Source organism: Thunnus albacares, chromosome 8 (assembly GCF_914725855.1).
Source record: "Thunnus albacares chromosome 8, fThuAlb1.1, whole genome shotgun sequence".
Lineage (NCBI taxonomy): Eukaryota > Metazoa > Chordata > Actinopteri > Scombriformes > Scombridae > Thunnus > Thunnus albacares.
In genome coordinates this window covers 7,270,799-7,291,910 of record NC_058113.1, presented here as the reverse complement: position 1 = coordinate 7,291,910, position 21,112 = coordinate 7,270,799, and the positions used below count along the sequence as shown (strand labels likewise).

Below are 21,112 nucleotides of genomic sequence, written 5' to 3'. Positions count from 1 at the left end.
AGCTCAGTTTTCTATAACAAAAGACCAAAGGGTCGTCAACGAGGGCTTTTTCAGGATATAAAAAGCATAAAGGAAATTGGGTTTTTCTGCTTTATCCACTCATTATTGTTCCCTAAGAAAATGACTTGAATGGAGTATAAGAAAACTGCTTGGCCACCCATTCTGGACAGCTTTTTCTCTGTCTGAGAAGAAACGCCTCCACATCTGTACACGGACAGTTGTTTCTCCTGCACTGAAGAGCATAGCTGAGGTAATTAAAGGTGTGCAACACAGTTAGACTTAAATTCTCCAATCATTAATGACAAAACTGCAATACATCGTGCATGTCTTCTCAGCCACATGTTAAGGTATATCTTCATAGCTTTACTGTATGACGAATGTCTGCACAAAGATGTGAAGAGAGGCCCTTTAAAAAACAAAATCACAAGTACCCTCTTCATTATTGTGCTGTTGAGTGTTAACATCTCAGGAAATATCAGGCACACATATAAACAGATGTATGCCATTCACGTATTGAAAAAAAAAAAACAAAACAAAAAAAAAAAAAAATGAAGCAGAACAAAAGCAAGGGGAGAAGCTTTCATTAGCGGCATAAAACAAAACCGCGGCATGCAGCGAGAGCAGGCAGCTAAAACAACGATAGGAATAATACCAGTAACACTAATAATAGACGGATAGAGTGAAACAAAACACAATGCACAAACAATTATTTTAAGCTTTGATTTCAAAGGGAATGGTGTGTGTGTGTGTAGGGGGGGGGGGGTGGGGGGGGGGGGATAGGCTTTGTACTTTTGAACTGTTGCTGCACACTGCATGCGTCTGTGTGTATGAGTGTGCGTTCTGTATTATATATTAGCAGCAGCAGCAGCATGATTCTGTTGTGTGCACTCCCCCACCTCCATCATCAGCACCACCACCACCACCACCACCATCACCCCTCTGGTGGAATCAGAGAAAGCCCCGCGGCCCCGGCTGGTTTGCATAAAGCAAACAAAATTAAATTTGCTTTGCTAAATCAAAGCATGTATGGTATTCCAAGCCGCTCTCTCTGGGACAAATTACTTCAAACGGCCTCTTTGTATCATAACAGAATAAAAAAAAAAAATCAGCCCAATCAGCGGCTCTCCAAAACCCTCGACTCGGGAATTAATTATTGAACCGAGGGCTTTTCTCTCTCCTAGCAGTCCACGACACAGATCTATTTATTTTGGAAAAGTCGTTTTGCTCTTAAAAACACACTGTTGGCTGAGAACCCAGTTTACTGCTATCTCTCTCTCACTCCTCTTTGCCGCACAACCCCTGAAGGGACATGTGAATAGGTTTAGGCCACGAAATTAATCTGAAAACCCCACGACCAGCATCTACCAGAGCGCTGGTTAAACAGAAGTATTGCTTTTGCTGTAATGGACTTAAGATGAACTGAGCTGTTAACTTGTGAGGTTTCTTCCACATAGAGGTGGCACTTTTTCTCTCTGCACTAGCTCTTTGTATCGATGCTAAAGCATGTGTTTTCTCCTCCTGTTGGTTTTAGTTTGGCTGAAAAAAACCCTACAAAGGCACTATTAACATGCAACACGGACTTCATGGTATGAGCTACAGCAGAAGATGCTTTAAGATGATTTCTAGAAGTAGGTGTTGTTTACTGCAGTCAATATCTATTTAATAATCACCCTAATTATTTTTGACTTGCTACATGTATGGTGTTTAATTAGTCTCAAAACCTGTGCATGTAAAAATGTTTTTTGAGACTAATTAAAAACCATATATATATGAATGATAATGATTTTATAATATAAACCTTTTTCAGTGCTTTTAGAATATCAAATCTTGGTTTAAATCAACCTGTCCTCACACGTAATGTTGCCGTTAACCAAAAGATATAGATGTGAAAAATGTCTAAAATACATAACTTTCTCCATATTTCAACCACAGCATGATGATGGAGCATGTGGTGATGCATTTGCAAAGTTATTTCAACTTTTTGTTGGTAAGCATTGGAAAAGCAATATACCAACCTGGTAAACACAAGTATTATTTACTGCACTGATGAAATTACACACAATTGGTATTGTCAACAAGTAAAACCCAACAAACCCAATCAACAGTTCTCACCAGCAATGTCTGGAGTACAATTTATAGGGTTTCACTTGACTTCTTGCAGGGGTAGTTGGTGAACTACTATAGCTGGTGAGAAAACCGGTAATATGCTAGCTCTATACAGTAACTCTTCAATTTCATGACCTAGCTTGGTTGCCAACCAGACAATAAGTTAAAACACTTTATTAAGGAGCTGTACTGTCAGCTTCTGTCTGTAAACCAAGCCTCTTTTATGGGGCACGTACTCAAGTGGAGGAGGTTTTAAATAAAAGTGGATGGTGCAACAACGCTAATATGATAGCTTCTTCTATGTTTGACTCTCCGGCTCTCCATTCCCTAAAAGGTCAGAACCAATGAAAACATCTTGCACCGTGTCAATGGAGCAAATTTGCGTCACAACATGAACTCCATGTGAAATTTTTGCGTAGATTTAATTTGCGATTCCCCTGAAATGAATGAATTTTATTGTTTTAAATGGTGGTCTGACCAAGCCTTCAAGCTGAAATGTTTCTGAAGGATAATTGGAGACTGATTTTTCTTGTGCACCTACAGGTGACTCACTTTAGGCAAAACCTCAGGTAATGTGACAGTCAAAGAAAACACCCAAATCATGCTCTGAACGCATCATTAAACGTATGTACATTTTTTTATTCTAAAAATATAAGCAGCAGAAAATGTCTTCTTCTGAACAACTGGGAGAATAACTGACATCTGACATCACAGTTAAAACAAAGACAAAAAAAAAAAAAGCATGTTGTCCGGCGCACACATGATCATGACAGGGCTGGGCTGCAGCTAATGAGAGACTACAGGGGCAGAGTGCAACAATATATGAGCCTCCTCTAGACCCTTACAGCCTTCATTCCTTCACCAAGGCTCACAAAGCAGCCCAGCAGCCGTCACAGTGAGCACACAACTGTTTACAAATCCCCAGTTAATAGGATCAGGCCTGATTGACTGGGCCGCTTCGATGTGTCTGATGTAATCTATTAGCTGTATGATAGTCAGTGTCTCAGTCCAATCGATAACCCTGGGCCTCCATATTGCTCCACTGTGGACTGTTACTCCTCTTTAGTGCTGCTTAGAATGCAGGCTTAGTGACTATAAAGTGTGTGTGCATGTGTGTGTGTGTGTGTGTGTGTGTGCAGAGGTTTGTGTCCATCTGCTTGTCCTTGTGTGTCAGATTGTGCACTTTTTCTGATTTTTAATCAATGTGTGTGTATCCAGTAGGTGTGTTCCCGTATATAACACATGTGTGCACAATACTGCATTACTGTATTATGCACTGCTACAGTTTGTATAAGAGCAATGTTAAATCATAAAACGTACAGTGCATAGCTGATACTTAGGCAGATGTTAATTCTGTAACACTGTGATGTGTGAATACATATGGGGATTGCCTGTGTGTGTGTGTGTGTGTGTGTGTGTGTGTTGTGTAATTATGTTGACATTTGTAATGTCAACGCACCTATACATGAGTGTATTGCCGTATAACGGTGCATATGTGTGTATTAATGGGGCTTTACAGTACGTAGCAAGTCTGCAAGTGCATGTTTGTGCATGTGTGCGCTGTGTTTGTGTGTGTCGGAGTGTGTCTGTAGCTGGTGTAACTGGGTTTCCAATTAAGTTGAACCACAGGCCGGATCAATGCTAGTCCTCTGTGTGCAGGAATGAGCAGCCCTGGGCCCTCAGAGCATGCCCACGAATAATTTATCACTCACACTGGGCCCAGGCAGAGAGGAGGAGGAGGAGGAGGAGACAGGGAGCGCAAGGACAAAGTGTCCAGCCCAGGGGAGAGAACGCCAAAGATGGGCAATCGAGGGGACAGAAAGATGGAGGGGTGAGGAAAGAGAGGGAGAGGAATCAGGACCCGGAGGAAAACACTGTCAGCTCCCAATCATTTAGAGGCATCACACTCAACATTTTTTCTAGTAAACAACCATCGAAAATTGAATTCTGTATGAAGCTCAAGCCACATATTACTTTTTACCACAATAGACTGTATGTTTGCAAATGCTGCAAGTAGTACAGACAGAAGGACATATGTAACATATAGAAGGAGCAGTGTATCATTTAACCAAAAACTGCCTTTTACAAAGTAGATATCAGCCAGTCAGTATCATCTTCAAACCGACTTTACCTCTGTGTGAAAAAAATCATACAACCCTCATTCATTTGGATGAGACCAGGCTTGGCAACATAGTGGGGATGCCAACACAGAGGTGTCCACTGTTAAAGAAAGATAAAATGATTGCCACAATGATAACTTCCCAGAGTATTATAACTCCCTGCACCTGAGAAGCCTTCAAACTCATGAAACTTTTACTAAAACTGGACTTTGTGGATTGTATTTTATGTCTAAAACAACACGCATTGAACAATGCAGAGGTCTCCAGAGGATGAAGCCTACTGACTTTGGTGTTCCCCTGGCTTTTCATCTAGCGCCAACAGAAGCTCAAAGTTTACAAAGTCCATCCAGTAGATATTGAAATGTCTCAACATCTAGTGGATGGACTAGCATTAAATTCTGTACCGACATTCATGGTTCCCAGAGGATATATCCTAGTGACTTTGGTAATCCTGCCTTGGAATCACACTCAATTTCATGGTGGCGCTAGAGGTAGAGTGAAAAACATTCAGGTTCCCCACATATGCCTCCAACATTTTTCCAATACTTTGGTTTATGATCAAATATCTGTAAAAACAATGACATTCCCATCAGCTGTACTTTGGTTTGGTGGTTATTAGCAAATGTTAGCATGCTAACATGCTAAACTAAAACAGTGAACATGGCAATCACTATAACTGTTAAACATCAGCATGTTAGCATTATTATTGTAACCACGTTAACATAACTCTTAGTCTTGTTTTAATTGTATTCTAGTAATTCTTACCCTATCAGACTCTACAGTATCCAATTTCCACTGAAGCATTAAATGTTTTATGGCCTCAATACTGTTGAAAATTATTAGTATACACTATTTGTTATGTTGTGGCTTGAAAAGTTCAAATTTAAAACATGAAGAGTAGCATAAAATAGAAGCTATCATCAGCTTAAACTCTAAATTCAGTAATAGGCTTCACTTCATTGTGCATCATGGATAGTTGCAGCCAAAACAAATCAAGGCATTTGCATTCACCCTGATACTTGCTTGAGTGAAGCTCAGCGTATCCAGTTTTCTTGTTCTTTTTTTTTTTTTTATTTTAACAGTAACTGAAGGAGATATCACTAACAGTCAGGCTTGTTAGTCAGCAGGGTATAATGTGTTGGTACAAGACAAGCAGCAGTTCAAACCCCACTGTCTCATCCCGGACACTCGCAGCTTTAGTTGAAAGACACACAAACACACATGTGGATATAAATTTAATAAGAAGCACAGATCTACCCACATATAGAGACAAACATGAAGAGCAGAGGCAAAGACACACACACACTATGCGCATATATTCACAGAAGAAAGCTGATCACCCACTACATGACACCTACACAAAAAACACATGTAGACACACACACATACAGTACAGCCAAACCCAGTGCTCACATTCATACAAACACACAGAACACCCATTGGTACACAACTACACACACACACATACAGTGTCCCCACCCTGTGGAGTATCAGAGTCAAATGTTCCCTCGGTCGCTGTCCTCAGTTGGTCTCTATTAATCTCACAGTAGCGAGGCGTGGACTAGTAAGACGCTCCACATCGCTCTGTAATCTTCTCTTAATGTGCTGCACTCTAAGCCTAAGTGAACCCATTTGGAGTGACTGTGAGCAGACTGAGATTCCTCCCATGTTATCTGAACAAGTGTTACTAATGGGTTTATCAATTAGGCCAAGTCCAATAACTGCATGCCTGCAATCTCCTTTAAATACACTCCACCAGCGCAGCCTTGATTTCCGTAGTTAATGAGTACATGTGTACACGAGCATGCGCGCGTGTGTGTGTGTTTCTAAGACCGTGGACAGTTTGTATGTGTATGTGTCTAATGCATGCATGTGCATATGTGATATGTGTGTTTCTATGATGGATATTGAATACACATGTGTATGTTAGTGTCTTTATATGCATGTATATTGTGTATGTATGTATATATGTGTATATATATATATATATATATATATATAGTCATTTTGATTATATCAAAAGTTGATAACATTAAAATATTGTTCTGGCATACAACATAACTTTACATCTTTGTAGAGCAAGAAGATAAATAAATGGTAAATGGACTGTACTTGTGTAGCACCTTTCTAGTCTTCCGACCACTCAAAGCGCTTTTACACTACTAGTCACATTCACCCATTCACACACATTCATATGCTGAATGGGTACAGGGGCTACCATACAAGGTCCCAACCTGCCCATCAGAGGGAACTAACCATTCACACACATTCATACACTGATGGCACAGCCATCAGGAGAAATTTGGGGTTCAGTATCTTGCTCAAGGACACTTCGACATGTGGACTGGAGGGAATCGGACTGCCGATCGCCAATTAGTGGACGACCCGCTCTAACTCCTGAGCCACAGCTGCTATGCTGAAGCAGTTAATGATGTAGTAATGAAACAAACATCTGAATGACTTTGAATCCCACATTACACGGGGTAAAGATTAGCCGATGTGGAAAGGCATGCTTTAAAATGCCAAAGAGTGTTTCACAGGTATGTTAATAATATTAGGTAATATAATATCACTTATAAGTCATATAGCCCAGCTCTGGTGTTCATGTATTTGTACATGAGAGTAGGAAAGTGTTGCACACTCTGACTCCATATGCGTATCTCTTAGGCCTTCTTCAAGATCAACAATAACAGTATATTGGCACTGGTATGTTATGTGGGCCACACCCTAGTAACACATCTGATGTGATTAGACAATCATGTTCCACCATTAGGGTGAGAAAAAACAATCAAGAGGCCTTCAGCGAATCAAAACTCATCTGCAATCTTGAATAAGTATGCTTTTGACCTTATGAATCTGCTTGTTGGCCAACTTAAAAAAAACCCTGGATGAATTGGACAAATAAATTGATGAGAAAAAACTGTCTGTATCCCAAGCAATCAGAAATGAAGAAAAATTCAATGACCTTCTCAAGGCTAATCAAGACATGCAGGGGAAGCTCTCTAGAGAGATCAAAGAAATGAAAATCAAAAAATTCAACCAGGGGTGGAGCAGCGATTTTAGAAGTGTGGGGGTTCTAGGGGTGGAACATGAGCACCGCAATCCCCCCCTCCCTTCAGCCCCCATTCTAGTCTCCACAACTTGGCAAATCAAAATGAATGCCATACATTTCTACAGTTTCTTTACCACCATATGCAAACAATATTGAAGTCAAAATGTATATTGTAGCACCACACCCTTCACCCCAAGATATTATATACACCAGCATTCAGATATCATAGTATTAACCAATGACTTTAGACTTTTTATTATCTGTTAAAAAACAGGCTTTTCACAAAAATATAAAGAATAAGACTTTAATTCTCTTTTTCTGTATTTCATTCATGATACACGATAAGATGAAGTGTGTTTATGAGTGACAGAAGCACCATTTCTGAATGCATGCAGGTAACTTTACTGTACTTCAACTGTTTACTCCTCCCTGGCCTGAGGGGTTGGTCAAATGGCTGTGATTGGCTGGACGGCTGTTCAATCAATCTAACATGACCAATAGATTTTCATGCGTTTTGTTTCATCAGTGACTAAAAGTGGGGGGTGGAATCGTGTTTCTGTGAAAGTGTGGGTGTTGCAACACCCACAAAACCCACGGCTACGACACGCCTGAATTCAACAGAGACAAAAAGGATGCGAGTGAGAGCAACATCTATTACTGGAGGAACTTAAACGGAGCCACAAAAGATGTCAACAAACCGATCGGCTCTCCTCTGACCAGAGGCCTGTATTACGCAGCAGGATTTGGCGTTAGCGAGGTATCTTCAGGTTTAACCCTGGGTTTTCACGGTTACAATGGTGGTTCACTTCTTTCCATGGAGCTCAGTGCACGGATCGTAAGAGGGTCTCTTAGGAGGGCAAGAGTGCTCAGAGATCGGCAAAACCTTTTGGCTTTCCCTGATGATTTTTTTATATGAAAGATATAGATTCTCGTTGGAGGGAATGACTTATCTGTGTCAGCCTCTTGAGCCGTATGTTGCCAGTGCGATGAGTTGGAGTAATGCGCTTACAGTCCTGCAGACTGTATACATTGCCTTGTGTTACTTTGTACTTTTATGTATGCTGTGGGTGATGCGGAGGACCTGAGCAAAAACAGTCAGCTTCCATTAAGGGGCAACCCTCATTATTACAGAAGGCCAGCTCCTCAGCAGGAGTGTACTCCGGTGTAGGGGGGCCCCCTCCTGTCTTCTTCATTTCATTTTTTTCCTGTTGGCTGCAAGCAATGTCAAAGCCATTTCATTGTGCTTTTGTATACCGATATCCTAAAACAGAGACTGATTGAAGCACAAAAGCTTTGTACTTATTGTATTTATAAGATTGTAAGATAGAAAGTGAGCCTACTTAATGCTTTGAATTATGTATTTATATTTACTTTTTATTTGCTCCAAAATCCGTTCGACAATGCTGGGGTTGCAGCTGAAAGAATAAGGCTAAAATTGTCATACACACCATAAGAATACATCTAAGCAATACACTGATTTAATGGAATACACAAATGTAATTACAATCAGATCTACTTGTTCCCTAATGATGGGGCAGTAATATTATAAGCCTATTAACTTACACATTCAGTGACAGTCTGCGATTTTTTGCCAGCTGTCCTTCCTGCATTTGGCAGCAGCAACTGTGTTGCCTTTAGCCTGAATTATGTGTTTAACTTCTTCGTATTTGTCTAATATTATAGTTTGCTCTTCGTTTGTAAAATTTGCTGCTCTGCTGCCTGTGGACCTGTCCATCTTTGCAATTGGTCATATGCTGCAAACACTGACCCTTTATGTGAACATGCTTATGGCTGAACTGGGAAAACCTGAGTTGACGAGTTGATAACCACCATCGTATGATCGCTCTGGGTGATTGCGGTTGTTAGGCTTAGGGAAGCCAGATAACGGAATGATATCCTGGGTATGTTGAACTTGCTTTGCAGTGCAGGCCCCAGCTCTCATCAGCCTCAAGTTCAAGTTTTTTATCCACACAAGCCATGGACAAACCTGGCATGACAGGCCGTACACGACGCAGGAAGAATAAGAGATCTTGGACCCACCCCCAGGTCCATCAGTGGAGGAAATGACTGTCTTTAATCTGTCTAGTAAGTCTTTAAATGAATCTCATCACTCTGTGTTAAACAAAGGACTCTCTTTCGTGCCTACTAACCATGACAGAGACTTTGATGTTAAAGTAGACCTGTTCAAGTTTTTCAGAAACATACGTTTAAAGGAATTTTTCAAACAAAATAGATCCACCTCAGAGCTACTAGAAAATGAATGCTCTCAACCACCTTGTTCTACATTACCTAATGGAAACAAGAATGCATGTTTTAGAGGCAAAAGTGTGTTTGTACCTCCCTCTAACTGCAATACCTCTATTGAGACATATTGTAGACTAATAGAACAAGTTGACCAACTTTTAGAAAATAAACAGAAGCATATATCTTACAAAAATCTAACAAGAGAAGAGCTGGCTGCCCTTAAGGACTTGGAGTCAGATTAATCTATTATCATTAAACAAGCAGACAAAGGAGGTGCTACTGTGGTCCTGAATAAAGTTGACTATGTTAATGAATGTCTAAGACAACTTTCTGATAAGAGTTTTATAATGAACTTCCAGGGGATCCAACTCAGTCTTTTAAGAATATTATTCATGAAGCCCTTGAGAATCTTCTATAGAATGGTGAAATCTCAAGAAAAGAATATGACTTTCTAAAGGTTGAGCACCCTATCATTCCTACTTTTTATACATTACCAAAAATATATAAAAGTCTTGAACATATTCCAGGCTGACCCATTGTTGCCAGTATTGGCTCGCTTACCTCTAGGTTGTCTATCTTTGTAGATTACGTTATCAGACCATTAGCCAAGAGCCTTTGGAGTTGGTTAAGTTGATTTTAAAACAAAACTATTGGATGTTCCAAGATACCTTTTATATTCAGAAACATGGAGGACCTATGAGTCGTTCCTTTTCACCCTCATTTTCTAACTTGTATATGGGCTTGTTTGAAGAGGTTTGAGAAGTTTATTAACTTTAACTATTGCTTCAAGGAGAATATATTCTTATGGAAGAGGTACTTGGATGATGTGTTTTCTTTGTTTAAAGGGTCCAAGACCCAGTTTATTTTTCATACCTCAACTCATGTTCTGAATTTCTGTCATTTACTATGGATTATGACTACAAACGTCCCAGTCTTCTAGATTTATGGATCATTAGAGAGAATAATTACTTGTATACAGATCAGAAAACCTACTGCTAGAAATACTTTACTAAGGGCAGACTCTGATCATCCCTTACCATTAATAAATAGTCTCCCTTTTAGTCACTTTTGCAAATTAAAAATAATTTGCCAAAAAAACTGATGATTTTGACAGGAATATGAATGAAATGAAAAACAACTTTCAACAAAGAGAATACAAGAAATCTTTCCTAATGCTGCCACTAAAATAAAAGACAGATCTATTGTAGGTCTGATCTCTTAAAAAATAAACCTACCGTGAAATCAAATGACCGTGTAATGTTTACAACAGAGTATTCTAAGGGTTCAGCACCTCACTACAACCCTTGGTGTGCATTACTTTTCCATTATGTATTTGTACATGTCAGTAACCTTCGCTGTCAAACATTAGCACGCCCTCACTGAGGATGTGTGTGTGCCTGTGTGTATGTGGCGTAGTAGTTGAGTTAAGACCAATTACAGCGAGTGGATTCGCTTGCCATCTACTTTCCCCAATGAGGATACCGGCTGATTACTCCTTTAACTCCCTACAGAGAATGTTATATACACTATTTCTCGTATTCATTCAACTGACACGAGGAGAAACAGAGAAAGTGGGAGAGGGGAAGAGGATGAATTATTACAGAAAAGAGTTTAGGAGTGCTGGTCACTACATGACCTTTGTGCAGTTTATAACCTCTAAGCTGATCATATCATTTAATACTCTGCTAAGAACACAAAGTTTTCAGAAGACTGTCACGTGAACTAATGCGTTCAATGATGATGACAGATGATGATCAAAAATTTCCATACAGCCATAACAGATCAATTTGTGTCTGTAGCTATAAGGCTAAATGTTTGATTTTATATGGGAGTACAAAAAAAATCACTCTCACTCTTCCACTCTTCCAAATAAACCACTGCTATATAAAAGTAATATGTCATATTTTTCTACTTTAAGAATTAACAGGCATTACAATGTAATACATTATTGCCAATGATCAGTCCTCTTACTATGGATAATGCAAGTGGTCCATTATCACTCTACACAGAGTTAGTGTGGAGCACTAGAGCCAGAGTGGATGATTTTGATGTCTCCCCTCACTAAACGGCTAAATTGACCAACAGGTCAAAAGATGTTAAAAGATGATATATTTCTGCTACTGCTGTATGGTTGAGAGAGGGGACTTGTCCAGAATAGCTCACCTGGTCACAGCACAGGGTGACTGGGGTTTAGGTGGAGACAATCAATCCTGCCACACAGCCCAAATGCACTCAGGAGAACAGGATTGTGGTTGAGGACATGTGCAGGTGTACAAATCCCAGAGAGCGAGGTGGAATGACACTGGAACCAAATGTTCAGCTCTTTCAGCGCAAATGGATAGACAGACTGATGAATGGATGAAGAGAAAGAGAGAAGTGACAGAGAGGTGGACACAGTGATAAAGTGAACAAACAAACAGTCAGAGACAGAAAGACTGACAAACCGGATGAGCGAAGAATTGATTTACCCTGATGGTTTGTTGGACAGGCGTCAAGATGTATGGATGGAGACAGATGGAAACATGGACAGACAGGCCTCCATAATGTCAAAGAGACAGATAGACAGTGACACCTTGACACTGTTAGGGCAGTAAAACACTGAAGGCTATTCTGATAACAGACAACAACACACTGTACTGTGCTGTCTAGAAATTGACCATTTTGTATCAGCACTGTATGTGACAATGTCAACTACTCCCAACAGAAAACCATCTCATTATCTGAAGTTACAAAGATTATTGGTTTCCAACCCCGTATATTTTCAGAAACATCTGCAAGACACAGATTTACCTCAGCTTCTTTAGCATTTTTCACAAATTTGCTTCATTTTTAGATAGATTAGACAGATAGATAGATAGATAGATAGACTAGAGATATAACCATAACTATAATATACAATTTGCTGAGTATACAATGTTCAATGATGTTAATATTCAATTGAACATTGTATACTGTTAGGATGAATTAACAGAGATAAAGCAAAAGATTGCAAGGCCACTGAGCTTTTTTCTCATTGTGAGGAAGCATGAAAAGAAAATGGAGGTAAAGATAACAGAGTAATTGACAGAAGGATCCAATCTATGATCTAACATCCACATATGACAAGTAGAAATACACAATGTTATGCAGCCATGTAACCGCCGATAAATGTAACAATTCTACAGCTTTGGAAAATGGCGTGTCATTCATGTAGGTGTAAGTTGCACCAATGTTGTATACAAGTCTGCCACTAAAGTGGACAAATATTAGCTTTTTATTAAAAAAAAAACACAGACATCAAGTTAAACCCAGAGATTTCATCAGTGCAATAGGAGTTGTCTATGGGAATTCATAACCCAGTGGTTCCAAACAATTTTGGCTTGTGTCTTGTGAGCCTTTAAAATGAAGTGATGTCTTCTTGTGACCCCTTATCACATGTTATGCCCCCAGTGTGAACACAAGTTATGAGCAAAGTGGTGCGGCTCTGGGGATGGCAAAGGTCTGCTGGTCTGTCTGCCCACAACTTTGGTCCAGACTTAAATATTTTCAACAACTATTGGATAAATTGCAATTAAATTTTATACAAGCATTCATTGTCTCCAGAGGATGAATGCTAATGACTTTAGTGATCACCTGACTTTTCCTCTAGAGCCATCACCGGGTCAGAATTGTAATTTGTTCAATACTTTGGTTTTTGATCAACTACCTGCCTGCAAAAGTAAGGACATTACCATCAGCCTCAACTGTACTTTGTGTTTAGTGGTAATTTGTTAGAATCCTAAGATGCTAAACTAAAACGGTGAAAGTGGGTAACATTACATCTGCTAAAAATCAGCATATTAGCATAGTCATTGAGAGCATGTTAGCATGCTGATATTAGCATTTGGTTTAAAGCACCGCTGGGTCCAAGTACAGCCTCACAGACTGAATTTCAGAGGCCTGAAGAGGTGAAATTGTATATAACAAGAAAAGCGAGAAAAAGCAAAGATTAGAGAGAAGTGAGTTTGGTAACACTTTCTATGACTCCCATGTCTATAATGCATTATAAACATACTTATAATGCATTAGAATCTGCTTATAGCACTGTGTAATTATAGTTATAAGCACTTGTACACATTCATAATGCTTTATAAGAATAATAACACATTATGATGTATTTTATAATGACTTGTAAGGCCAAGTGTCATAATACTCTTTACAATACATTATAAACACTGTTATAATGCATTATAATGTGATTATAAGTTACTCTAAGTGGTCATTGAGTGCTTTAAGTGAAGTAATAAAATTCCTGAGTTATAGGCAGATATAATACATTACAAGCTGGTTATATGTCACTATAAGTGGTCATTGTTTGCTTTACATAAAGTGAAAAAAATATCATTAAATCTATGCAAGAACAACACAAAAAATGTATTTATTTGTCATGACAGACAATGAATTGAGTACTCCAATTTGACGCATCTTTTTGATGATGAACAATAGATTGATGGACATTTACATTTCACTAATGTAAAGTTTCCCCAAAAAACAAATTATAGATAATACTTGAAACAATTCTACTTTACCTCTAGCTGTATATTTTACTTTTATGTAAATGTTTGATCAACAAAAGGGCCTCTTTAAAAAAACAGGTGCAGTGCACCATAAACTGGTGTTAACACTTGGTAAGTCTCAACGTTGGTAAGGGCCAGGAGCGCTGGGATGAAGTGCTTATGCAGTGAGAGAATCAAAAAGTTGTGTCAAATTGGAGTGCTCAATTTCTGTTATGACCCGTTAAACATATAAATTAATTTTACAACGTTTTGTGTGTTGTTCTTGCATAGTGTCACGGTGCAGGCCCGTGCCCTCTAGAGAGTAACGATCACGGATGACTAGACACACTGGCCCTTGGCCAACGGCTTAATTCTTTGGCTGACTGGTTAGTGTAGCCGTCTGTGGTGTGTGGGAGACTGGGGTTCGATACCCGGTGAGATTTAATGATATTTTTCCCACTTTACTTAAAGTACCCTATGACCACTTAGAGTAACTTATAATCACATTATAATGTATTACAACTATGGGAATTATAATACACTATGATCCTTGCAAAAAAAATTGTCAGTGAATGACCAGCAATTATGAAGTATTATGATATTTGACCTTATAAATCATTATAAAATTCTTTATAATGTGTTATGATTGTTGTTATAAAGCATTATGAATATTTATGAGTGCTTATAACTATAATTATACAATGCTATAAGCAGATTATTACACATTATGTTTATTATGCATTGTAGACATGGGCGTCATGGAAAGTGTTACCGTGAGTTGTTTTGTTTTATCACTTCAGTCATCTGTTGACTCCTCAGATTTATCTTAGAAGCCCTTGGTTGGGAACCACTGCCTTCAAATTTTTGAGGTGTGATGGTCTAAATGTTTTCTCAGATAACTGTATTGTGACAAACCTATGAACATTCATTTGGCATGAAAATACAAACATACTGTATGTATTAAAAGTATGCCTATACATAGAAATACATCGGCTCTTGTGGATGCAATGTATGAAGCAGGTTGTTTCTTTCTGATGAATGGAGATTTAAAAAAAACTCCAGGTTTGAATGTAAGGGAGCATATGGCAGAATGAATGTGCGTGTGTGTTTGTGTGAAATGTGGGGAGAAAGAGTGAGACACAGAATGAGCAAGTGTGAGAAACAGAGAAAGAGAGAGAGAGACCCAGAAAGATATACAGACAGAGAGAGAGAATCCAGCTCCATAAAGACGTGAGCAGAATGCTGCCGATGTGAGTGAGAGAGGTGATATATAGTTTAGTCAGTAGCAGCGGGTCACGACAAAGCCTTTAACAGTAATGTCCTGGGTGTCGACTCGCCCAGGGGACCTGCGCTCCATTTTACAGCCAAGCGACTGAGACTGAGACGCTGTGGCATGACAGCTGGAGCAGTAAAGCCGGCCTCTAGTACCATCCATAACATGAAGGAGGCGTAGACGCCGCTGATACCACCACAAAACACCAGGCCCGAGGCCACATCGACATCTGGCGAGTTAAGAGAGATGAAGAAAAAGGGGGCTTGGGAGACATAGGAAGTAGCAGATGAGACAAAGGAGGGAGAGGAAGAAAGGAGCAAAGAGATTTATTTGCAGATTTAGACAGAGACAGAAAGAAAAGGGTAGGGGAAAGAGATGATCTACATCAAAGGAGGGACTAAAAAACAAATAGAGAGAGTGGGAAACGTGGAGGAGAGACTTGGTAAGAAAAAGCTCAAGGGTGCAAGGTGCAGAATTTTAATGTAAATAAAAAATCATGTGAAACATTAGTATTAACAAAAGGTCTTTTCATGCTCTTTTTATGCTGAAATGATAAGTTGTTTAGTTGATTGACCAAAATATTTATTTTCAGTAATTTTGATAACTGACCAATCGTTAAAGTAATTTATCAAGCAAAAATGGAAGTCATCGGCTCTCTCTTTGAGTTTTGGACTGTTGCATGGACCAAAACAGTAACTCTACGTCAACTTGGGCTTTTGGGAACTGTGACGGATATTATCATTTTCTGACATTTTATATACAGAATTATTAATTGATAATTGCAAAATCAGAGAGATAATCAGAGATTAACTGAAAATAATCTCAGTTGGATTGATTTACAGCAGTAAAATCCACTGCTTTGCTGCACAAAACAGAGGGAGGGCGCTGTGTTCCCAAAACAAACAAGACATAAGATTTTCAAATTTTCTGGCAACTGATGGGACACTGATGGGAAGTTCTGGGCTGAAATTTACAATCATTTTCGTTATCCATTAATCTGCCAATTATTTTAATTTATTCAGTTTATAATCATTTACTGTATGACAAAGAAAGGTATAAAATCATTACATTTAAGAAGGTGGAATGAGTGAATATTTGACATTTTTGCCTAAAAATAACTAAAACGATTCTCAAATGAGTTGGAGATTAATTTTCTGTCAATCAACTAATCAGTTAATAGACTAATTGTTGCAGCTCTCAACAAGTTATCCTTCTCATAGCGGACAATGACAAGCTGTTCAGGAGGGAAATAGCAACACCCTTTTTATAGATGATCGAAAGCAATGGGGTATATGGGAAATGTAGTCTTAAATATGAAATAAAGTGACAATACCACTGGCAGAAGATAGACTCTATTAATCACCACAACCATGACAAGAAATCACCACAAGTCTGGAGACTAAAGCCCCTTAGACAGTGAACATCCACATTGGTATAATTGGTTTGGAGTTGACTGGGCAGATAGACACTCACTTAACCTCTAAGACAAGAGCCAGAATCCCTGCAGCGATCGGAGCAGCACTGGACGTTCCTGGAAAGTGTGTGACACAGCCCTCGCCTATGTTGGTTACAGTGACCTGCAGAGATGACAAACCGAATATGTTACAACATGTACATATGTAAATATCATGTCAGTATGTAGAGCAATGTAATTCTGTTCTGTTTAAAAAATTCTTCTGCAGTAGATCCTTGTGGGATGTTTTTAGGAAAAGGATGTAACTTTGCAAAAAAATCAAGCCAGAAGAGTTCCCACCAAGGAGTAGCTAATGTATCAGCAGCTGTTTTTTTTTCTGTCATTAAAAAGCATCAACACTATTTTACAGTGATAATAATTAAAAAAAACATCTTGTGTCAGGTCCATCTCCTAATGTGAGATGGAAAAGGGCAGGCAACCCAGCAGACAAAGGTGATATCACACTGATAAAATTGGTCTTTCTCTGTTTCTGTAGCCCTGGAGTTAGCGGCGCGTTTCTTCCTGGTTTTTCACTGTTACCTCCGCCATCAACACCTTGGCTTCTTCCTCTCTCTTTCTCAGCCACTACAGCCATGCTTTACCTCCAATTAACACTCGTTTGCTTCTGTGTGTCTGAGTGTGTGTGCGTGCCCAGCAGTCACCTAGGTCATTTGGCAGGCCTCTATAAATATCACACCAGTGGCTGCTCTTTAACAGGCTTCTCACAGCTCACAGAAGCCAAAGAGCAGGGCTGCTGGCACACACACACACATATATGCACTCATTAATGATAAACACTGTTGTTAGATGTGTTAGGCGGTATGCACACACTAACCAGAGGTAGTGAGCCTCCCACGCTGGCCCCTGTCAGAGTGACAGCCATCACCCCAGGGCAGGGCTCGCCGAAGAAGGCGGGCTTCCCTGTATGAGTGACAGCGCCGATGGCAATGTTGTAGATGGAGTTAACATAACCGTCTGCGCCGCAGTGATCATGCTGCATTCCACCATTACCTGCCGCCCACACAAAGATGCTGCCCTTCCCACCTCGGCCCTGGAAACACAAATAGCGGGGCGTCAGGGTGAAAGAACGAGTGAAAAGTGGATTTCATATAGAATGTTCCCATCTAGCAGACAGCGGAAGATTTCAAATATCACATGCTATTGAAATGAATGATATGTATTTAAATCAGAGGGCGAAAGTGATGGAACTGAAAATGGAATTTTTTAATGTTGAGTATTTCATGAAAGCATAAGTATCGGGCATGTCGCTGTTGTTCTTTTAAATCAGCTAATGATGGTCATATTGAATTCTTTTAATGCAGTGAGAAAAAGATTTCTTGCACATGGTATCAGGTGATTGAGAGAACATTTAATACATTTCAGTTTGAATAAAAATAATTTGCCAATTTTCATTTTATCATTTTTTTTTCATTATTTTTTGTTTTGGTGTGCTGAAGTCTGTAGTTTTCATCCTTATGTAAAGGAATGCAGTGGGAGAGCTACCGTCTTCTCAGTTCTCATAAGGTACCCAAGTAACTTACAGTATGCAATTACATTCAGGCTCGTATAGACAAATAAAGGTGAGAAACAGACAGGTTTTACTTGAACTGTGTAATTAATATGAACCATTAGTCATTAGCTTGTTTCCCCTCCAGGAGCCATGGATCCATTTTACGAACACAGGAACCTAACCTGCATTCCCATGGCAGGAACAAAAGTTCTGAATTCAGATCTGTGACTCTATCCCACAGCCTTCTTCAGTGAATGAAGGCTGTGGGATAGGGTTGCAAGCTCTGAAAAAAAAGCAGGTAAATTGAGCATGAGTTTAGAATATTTTGTTATGAATGTATTCCCAGAACGTAATCTCCATGTTTAAATTTAGATCATCCTGCTCCTGCACTAGTATGTTTTCATTGCTGAATGTCCTCTAGAACCTGTCTACAAGCAATTTTAATCTGTTATTGGACTCATTTGCCGGATGTTCTTGGTTATTGAAATGCAGTGGCAAACTGGAATGCGCAACAGGAACATTTAGTTTTAGATTTAGTTCCTGAGTTAAGTTCCTATGGCATTGAAAATGGACTTATATAGGGGCTTAAATCCCCCTCTAATGGACCACTTGTCATGGATATACATTTTGTAAGCTATTGAAAAATAAAGAAATGAGAATTTAATTCTGGCTTTATAATTCCAACTCCCGACATTTTGTCCTTCCAATCTCAGCTTCACTGACAGTGGGAACGTCTGCTTTACATCTGACAGACAGCAGTGTGAACTTGGAGATGAAAGCCGTGCCTCGTGAGTTCCTAGCCAGAGGGCTTGCTCTGTCAGGCTGTGCGGCCCGTCCATCTCGGCCCCATCGTCCCGTGGGCCCCAACTGCAGACGTAGATGTCGATGAAGCGGATGTTGAAGGTCAGAGCTGTGGCTTCCATGGCATCAGTGACAGAGCCGTACAACAAGCGGATACCTGGATGCATCAAAAAGGTCACAGAGATCAGAGTTCAGAGTGAGGATTGTGGAAAAAACGAAAACGTACACTCCAAAATTATGTTGGAAAGGTTCTGAAAAAGATTCAATCAAGTTTCAATCTGAAAAAGTGAATTTGACATTCTAACTACAGAAAGTTATAAATCACAGATACATGGCACACTTATAGCAGGCCTATATTAGAGTCTGTTCCTAGTGTCTTCTTCTTTTCTCTGCCTGTGTCTGTCTTTGTGTGTTATTTCTGCCTATCTTATCTGTGTCTGTCTCTCTCCTCTTGTTTCCTCACTGTTTCTGCTTCTTTCTTCTCACTGTGTGAATTCCTTCACTATCTGACTCTTTGTTCACTCTTGCTATATTTTCAATTCTCTGGATTTGCTCCATTGCTGGCTGCTGAACTTAATCCAGGTTAGTTTAAACGAGTTATTTTTTTTGTGAGAACGTACATTACAGTGATGTCAGTAACATAGACACTATGAGCTGTAACATAAACTTGCACAATGATTTCCATAATTTCTTCCCAGTGGTGTTTTTAGTGGTTTTAGCTGAGCAAATGTTGGCTAAACAGTTGATTTGGCACTTCACTGCAATAGTTGCATTAACTTGATATTCCATGACATCTTGTCAGTCCACCATTTAATAATTAGCAGGTTAAGGCTGTAGCTGCTTTGACCAAGCAGCAAACACTATTGCCATAACAATAGAGACCTAATAGCTAGAAGCCAGAAGTGGTAAGATTTGTGCTCCAGTTGACTGTAACACTTGTAATAGAGTGAGAATACTGCAGTGTAGCTGCAGAGACCCTAGACTGATTTTGTCTGATTCTGCACTCCAAAGAGAGTCTAAAAAGCAGCATGTGAAAAGGTGCTTGAGGCTTTCTTGAAAGATTAATCAAAAGAAATCAATCGCAACAGGGACAGAGGCGAGTTGATTACTGTATGCCTCTACATGGCCAGCAATAGCAACATGTAATTAAGGCTACTTAACTTAGTTAGCTTAGCTAAACCTAGTACAACATCCATCCTGCTGCAAAATAAAAATCTAAAAAGAATTTTGACAACCTTTTTAAAACCACATTGAATGCCTTTTTCATGTCATACAGAAAACCAGCAGGGACAAAAAAGCCCACAATTATTTATTAAGTACATGAAGTTATTGACATCTATATTACATTGTTGTCAGTACTGTACTTCCTGCCTGTATATAACAATTATTCCTAGTAAAACAATTAATCATTCATTCATTCATTCATGTGACTAGGACCTAGATGACTTGCAGAAAATTGATGGATAGATTAGCCAGTTACAAAATAGTTAATGAATTCAAGTTTTTGCTAAAGCTGACACTTGCTCATTATGATCAATGAGCTTGCTAGCTACTGTTCATAGCTACTGTACTGTGGTGTTTTCTACAGGTCTGCTGGCACTGACTAAAACCTCACAAAAAAGGATTGAACCACTTCCTTCAATCCACTGTCATACCTGTCTCACTTGTAGTTTACAGATGTATAATGTCTCCCAACAGCCCCCAACCACATACAAAAAAATGGTTATAACTAATGTTACTGTCTACTGCAGGTTAGAAAAAATATTCAAGAAATGCAGGACTTTTTAATACCTTCTGAGGCCTTTTTGGAGGGAACTAAAGACTTTTTAAGACCTCCAGATACCCTGATGTAACATTCACATATTTTTATATAGTTCAAAATATCGTTTGTCTGGTGGTTATGTTGTGAGAAATGTTTACCTCTTTTCTACCTGTCTTGTGTGTAATACATCGTGTATTTCAAAATTTGTGGGGAAAAAAATGCTGTGCATCAGTTCAAGCTGATTCATCTGGATTAATTTAGCTTCTTTCTGTTGATG

The 21,112-nt window shown here is 39.2% G+C and overlaps 1 protein-coding gene across 4 annotated transcripts in view; it reads right to left on the bottom strand.

The window, feature by feature from the left end:
* The window catches only part of LOC122986849 (neuroendocrine convertase 1-like), a 184,924-nt gene that overhangs the window by 54,496 nt on the left and 109,316 nt on the right, over positions 1-21,112 (bottom strand). For 3 of the 4 annotated variants that reach the window (XM_044358290.1, XM_044358289.1, XM_044358292.1), the window contains exons 10-12: positions 19,058-19,230; positions 17,598-17,813; positions 16,783-16,886 (exon numbers count right to left, since the gene is read on the bottom strand). In XM_044358290.1, the coding sequence (XP_044214225.1) occupies positions 16,783-16,886; positions 17,598-17,813; positions 19,058-19,230 (493 nt within the window). The remainder of the gene's footprint in view (positions 1-16,782; positions 16,887-17,597; positions 17,814-19,057; positions 19,231-21,112) is intronic. The other variant, XM_044358291.1, reaches the window with a different exon arrangement.